Source organism: Schistocerca serialis, chromosome 2, assembly GCF_023864345.2.
Source record: "Schistocerca serialis cubense isolate TAMUIC-IGC-003099 chromosome 2, iqSchSeri2.2, whole genome shotgun sequence".
Lineage (NCBI taxonomy): Eukaryota > Metazoa > Arthropoda > Insecta > Orthoptera > Acrididae > Schistocerca > Schistocerca serialis.
In genome coordinates, this window is record NC_064639.1 from 452,686,459 (window position 1) to 452,693,447 (window position 6,989).

General features: G+C 36.0%; 1 protein-coding gene across 1 annotated transcript in view; it reads right to left on the bottom strand.

Moving 5' to 3' along the window:
• The window catches only part of LOC126457334 (HCLS1-associated protein X-1), an 85,456-nt gene extending 81,466 nt beyond the window's left edge, over window positions 1-3,990 (bottom strand). The window contains exon 1 of the mRNA XM_050093544.1: window positions 3,642-3,990. Coding sequence (XP_049949501.1) covers window positions 3,642-3,715 — 74 coding nt within the window. The 5' untranslated portion in view covers window positions 3,716-3,990. The remainder of the gene's footprint in view (window positions 1-3,641) is intronic.
• Window positions 3,991-6,989: the final 2,999 nt, after the last annotated feature.

The window sequence follows — 6,989 nt, forward strand, 5'->3', positions numbered from 1 at the left end:
GGCCACAATAATGTGTTCACTACGCTGTTTGTAGTACCTAACCCGCACTCCTTTTTTTTAAATTCATTATTGAACCTACTCCTGCATTACCCCTATTTGATTTGTATTTATAACCCTGTACTCACCTGACCAAAAGTCTTGTTCCTCCTGCCACCAAACTTCACTAATTCCAACTATATCTAACTTTAACCTATCCATTTCCCTTTTTAAATTTTCTAATCTACCTGCCCGATTACGGGATCTGACATTCCACGCTCCGATCCATAGAACGACAGTTTTCTTTCTCCTGGTAACGACGTCCTCTTGAGTAGTCCCCGCCCGGAGATCCGAATGGGGGACTATTTTACCTCCGGAATATTTTACCCAAGAGGACGCCATCATCATTTAATCATACAGTAAAGCTGCATGTCCTCGGGAAAAATTACGGCTGTAGTTTCCCCTTGCTTTCAGCCGTTCGCAGTATCAGCACAGCAAGGCCGTTTTGGTTAATGTTACAAGGGCAGATCAGTCAATCATCCAGACTGTTGCCCCTGCAACTACTGAAAAGGCTGCTGCCCCTCTTCAGGAACCACATGTTTGTCTGGCCTCTCAACAGATACCCCTCCATTGTGGTTGCACCTACGGTACGGCCATCTGTATCGCTGAGGCACGCAAGCCTCCCCACCATCGGCAAGGTCCATGGTTCATGTAGAAACATTGAATTCCTTTGCAGTGTAGTCAATAGACCAGCTGGAAGGTGCAAGGGTAAGAATAGCTGCTTTTTTCTGGCGTGTTGATATGGCACATTTTTCTATCATGCACAATTGAGTCCAAATAAGAGCATTTCTGGCATGATTTCTGTTCCTTTGGAGCAGGTAGTTCCTCCTCTTCCACCATTAGTGTGTCAGCTATTTTATGTTTTAATTCCATTTGAGCTTCTTGTAATTTTCTTCTACCACAGCTGGACCTGTCTCCTTTCCCAACTTTGTGTGTCTTCATGGGAGACAAACAAAGAGCAGTCACTGAAGTATTTAATTGCTCATCCGCTGTGGTTGTATGTGGCTGAAACTCTTTGTCACTGTCACGTAAATTATCAGAATATTCTTCATTTTTTAGCAGTGTAACACACCTGGAACAAAACTTTTGTCCTGGTTTCATATTAAGTCCCATGCACTGATTCACTTTCAATACTGATTTTGTATCAATTTCTCTGAGGCTACACTTCACTGTCTTCTTATGAATCCAAAATGCATCAAAACAACTTCTTTGTAGGAAAGAATACTTATCCAGAAACACTTTCATATGATAATAACAAACACTATAGTTTCCTGAAACTGTACTTCTTGTGCCCACAAGGTCTATCCCGGATCTCCTTAGCAACAAATCTTGGTCCGATTCATCCAGATCATACAGTACAAAGCGAATGCCACATTTTGTTCCATATGTTGTTTTATGACGTTCAGATGCTTGTGCTCTACCAATACTGCAACTTGTTTGAACAAAAGCACCACTAGTACACTCTTCTGCCTCCATAATGACTTTCCACAACAGTACTGACCTGTCTCAACTAGAATCTTAAAAACATGAGTAATCTGTAATTGTTGCTTGTTTCCTTTGTTGTTCCTGCCTAACAATGACTCATTCTGTCCCTGAAAACTACCACTGTTTAACTTTCTGTGGCCTAATGGTTCCCAACAATTGCTGCAGCTTTATCTGAAACAAGCTGTCTGCATCATCACTATTACTTGCTGAATCATGTTAAAAAAAACATAACCAAATACATCTCTGTCAACATTTATTGTACACAAATGCCTTGCAATAACAAGCTGAAATTTTGTCACATACTATATTATGGTGTACTTATGCAGTGTTTGAAATTTGGCTTGGATGTCACTTGTCCCTTTTGTGCTACCATACTTCGAAAGTCCGTCTTTCAGGTAATTTTTCAAAATTTTGTATTTTTGTGTATATATAACTCAGTTTGTGTGACTGATATGGGCAAGATGAGTTTCGTGTGTGTTTAGGCCACATTAAGCTTACCACAAAAAAAATTATACCCTTTTTGAGTGAATTATATTCGGCATACAGGGCACCTACAATATGTACCTTTTAACTTATTACATTTTTTAAATCACATTTTGGAATTTTTATTTTCCCTCAGAAATATGCTGTTGGTGTTTTGATTCATAGAGTGTGTTCTCTAAGTGGATGTTACTGGGTTGTAAAAATTTCAATGGACTGTGCAGAATAGTTCCAAAGTTATTAAGACCTGAAGTTGGGTCTGAAGATAAGATTGTCAGATGTTGGTTGCAATTTCCGGGTCACGCCACCTTCTTTCACAAGCCATAATTCTGGACCTAATTGGCAGGGGAAATTAAAATTTTATACATGAGTGTTCCACACTTGGTAGCATAGGTGGGATAAATTTCAGCCAAATCTGAGACTATCAGCTGGAACATTTTCTCAAATTGGTTGAATTGACATGGAACGACCCCTGGCATTGTTAAAGTTATGTTTGAAACAATTGAAGATCCCACTGGAGAACACACAAGATCTGACAGCCAGTTTTCAAGATGTCCCTTACCAACTAAGAAAAGCACAGGGGCGAAATGGATGAAGGAGATAAAGGTTGCTCACAACCAGAAAATGGAGTATTGGAAGAAGAATAAAATCTTGACTAGAGAGAGCTCTAAGCTTCATGGTAAGGAGAGGCTTAACAGGAGCACTTCAGGTAATATTTTGTGTTGACATAATGATCTGTAGTAGGCCTATAGCCTGAGATGTAGAGTAGGTTGACAGGTATGTGGTTGGTTATGAGTTAGTGAAACCGAGTCGAGAGCTTCAGTTGATGCAGCCATTTCAATCTTGTGTTTAATTTCTATTCTCAATCGTTATTTTCAACTGCCCTCAATAAAAAATTCAACTGATTCTATGTCTTCACTGTTAAATTGAACTGTCTTCTTTCTACTATTTTCGTATTAATAATAATTAATTTTCAAACATATTTACAAACTCGCCATAAAAAAAGTGTAGTACCAGAAAAAATGAAGATAGTAATAACTGTCATCAAATTCTGCTAAGGACTTGACTCAACAATTATGGGTTGTAAATATTTATCCTTTTGGTTTTATTTAAGCTAAAGAATGATAGCCATTAAAACTATTGTTAATTGTTTGTGGCACTTAAAGTGCTAAGTGTACAAAAGGAAACAGAAAAAGTACCACAGTAGAAAAGAATGAAGTAGAAAATAAACGAAACTGCGTAAGTGCATCGCACAACTGCAGTGCCAACAATGAAGAATACTTTGTTACAAATCAATTACAAAGACTTGTATGAATCTAAAGGTGTAATTCAACAAAAGAGGTTTCTTCTGTGATATCAATTATTATTATAGGTACTATCGAGAAAAGTGTCAGTATTATGTCAACACTACAAAAAGATTGGCAGCGAACTTATATGAAGTTCGACTGACATTGCACACGTACCCAACAACATACTGTGCAAATTATTTACAGTTCACGATGAATCGTTTCTGTAACGTTTCATTAGTTTTACCTTCTATTTAATAAATGTACCCAAAACTACAAGACATTATTACAAATAGAATATGGATGATGAAATCAGCTGTCATGTTTGTAGCATACAGAAAAACTAGATCTTACCTCCTGAATGGATCCTCCTCGTCAGGTTTCTTTGGCAAGCCAAATATATTTCGAAAAAAGTTATAAAGGCTCATTTCTGAATATGTCCAAAAACAAAAAATTCCCCTGGCACGTATTTTCCTCGATGACGTCCTATAACAATTCGTCGCCGTCCTTTCTAAGTCATCTGGTTGATACAGTGATAGTAAACAATGCAAAGATGTTCATAATTCTGCGGCTGAGAAAGTTTGCAGCACACTTCGCTACACTACGACAACAGCAAAATTTCTTCCTCATGATTTTTACATTTCAATTTACTAAAACATCTTAACTTTTTTCTGCATGTAACCAGACTACATCAGAAACAATTTAACTAAGATGCTAAACTCAAAATTCAATTCAATCACACACCAAGGATTTTACAATAGAAAGAGATCGAATACCTATATATTTTTGAGAAATATACAAGATCTCAAAAGGAGGACATTTTTACTGTGTTTGACAAATCTTCTACATCAGAAATCTCTATAATTTCTTATCTTATTTGGCAATACAAATACTGTACAGTCATACAAATTGAAAATACAATACATTTCAAATGGTTCATATGAATATATCACCAAATATTCATATTCTGAATACCTATGTATTACTTAAAAGAGCTACGCTCTAATTTTAAAAGTCGATAAAAGTAAGAAGATCGTCGTATATACAGGATGTGTCAAACAAAGTGTTTTACTCTGCAACATTCATCGGACGAAGGGAGCTTGATTGTTCTGTGACATCACCAATTTACATCTTGTCCGTAAACCGTTTAGAATGCGCACTGCGTTGTGCATTCAGGAAAATGGGAACTCACTTGAAAACGTCGGTTAATGAACATTCTGCCATCAGAACATCCTCAACTAGTCTAGTTCCCCGCCTAAATTTGACAGAAACTTATTACAAACGAAGATTTATGATAAGTTCTCATGTTAAAGTTTGCGATCTCGCCTTCTTTTCGGTAACGTTTATTTCGATTTTCGGCCTCCAAAGTAGGAGTTTCATGCTCTCGCTAATTTGTACAATACATTGGTAAATTTACAAAATTTTATATATTTAAAAACTTATCTAGAACGTAATAACGTTTTTGCACGTTTCTATGTAATAATGTTGTATCACGAAAATAATGTGCTACATTTTATCTGTAAGACAGCTTGGCGTGAGGTCAAACTAAAAGTGAATATATTTTATAGCTAAATTTGTTGAAGAACTGAAGATGCCAGCAGAGTCTGGTGAAACAATTTCTTTATAAATATTTATTCGATTGCCAAAATCTACTATAAATTTCACTTTCTAATGCCTATGCCTATGAAAGACATAATCTGATTTTTATTTTTCTTGGTAGCATTCATAACAAATACGATTTGTTTATGATTATTTTCCAAATTTAATCTATGTGACGTCTAACAAAACTTCAATATTCACTAAACAATGAATTATTTTTATATTCCAGAGTCATAGCTAACTACTTCAGAAATGACTTATCTTGCTGTAAAAGCTAATATGAATAAATGTTGTGACGTGACATATTTCGAAAAGTGCTGAATTTATTTTTGTAACTATATAAATACCTCTTCTTTCTATTATGTTTCTGAGAATTTTGCATTCATAAAACATATAATTTCATTTAAATTTGTCGCTATTCTTAAAAGGATAAATCTTACCATTTCCCAATTTGATTCACAGAAGGTTCTTGGAGTACCATTGTTTTACATGTACCTTGAATCAAACTGCTTATAAACTATGCTGTGTTTTATTACTATGAGAAATAGTGCATGTAAGTGCAAAACAAACGATCTCAAAATTAAAAGTCAACATTGTATTTCAGTTTTACTCAACTAACAACCTGGATGATACGTACTTAAACAAGATTTTTTTATGGAACGCCAACCAAGGGCGCTCATGCCCGGCGCAAAGTGGGATCTGCCCCCCTGCCACCCAAGCTCTCAGGTGAAGGAATAAATGTTGTACAGGGGTTTTTCTTTCATGAAAATGAGTTAAAAGTCGGTGCTCTGTAAACTTTTAACAGGGTCGTAATTGGAACTTCTTTATGGCTATACCCAAATTGACATTCATCTTCAAAAATATAAAAAATTCTTCAGACCTCCAGCTCAAGCACTCCCCCCCAACGAACTATCGCATGGGGGCCCTTGACACCAGGTCCTAGACAATGATGCTATACACAAGATAAGTACCACACTGAAATAACTTCTTCTCTTGAAACACTGAAATACACATTGTAAAAACAGTGATGCCTCAATGAAATATTAGTAGCATATCCAAGAGCGGTGTTATGATTTAAACAAGTGAAGAACATGTGATTTTGATCTGCATAGAAGAATTAAAAATTCATTATCAGTGGAGATGTCCTGGAAAGTAACCATCATTTAAACGTATCTGAATTATACTTGCCGTAAGTTTTTCTTCAGATATTTTTGTCATGGAAACAAGGTTTGCATGGAATCTGTATTTTTGTTCAACAAAGCATACAGGCTGGCCCACACCTAACGTGCAAATATCTACAACCATCACATCTGTGAAGACAGACTGCAGAAAATGGATCGTAAATTTTACCAGATATGAGATGTGCACAAATGTCGAACTTGAAGTTGGAGGTCTGAGGAAAATTACTCAAACCTGTGGGATCAAATAACATACACACAGACAGATCATAGTATGTGAAATGGAAATCTGATTTAGCAGTTTGTCCAGTCAAGTGCTTCATGTCTGTGAGCACAAAGAATTCTGAAACAGCTGATTCAAGCTGCTGTGCTTATTTAAATAGATGAGAGTTACACATGTTTGTGGAAATTTAAGAACGAGTATAGAGCGATGAGGATAAGAAGGCTAACGCTTATAATTATTTAATAGGTAAGATAAGAATAGTTGATCTGGTGACAAACATACAAACTGCAATAAAAAAAAATATTTGATGCAGCCTGTTATCCACAGTAAGAAAATTAAAGTAAGACAATCTATTAGATCTCACACTGGAGACAACCAAATACACAACCAATCTTCTTCAAGAAATGTTGCTAGTTGAAGGATTAAATTGATGTGAAGACTAAACTGTGTGCTTTTGTGATGTGATTTTGAAAAAGATTTTTACAAATTAATGACTAGTTCACTTATTTAAAAAACAATGAGAAATGTTAGATAACTTCATGAAATTCCTTTACACTGAAGGGCTTAAGAAACTGGTATACGTGTCTAATATTCTGTAGGGCTCCCATGAACACACAGAAGTGCTGCAACACGATGTGGTATATACTCGACTAATGTATAATGTAGTGTTGGAAAGAACTGACACCATGAATCCTGTGGGGC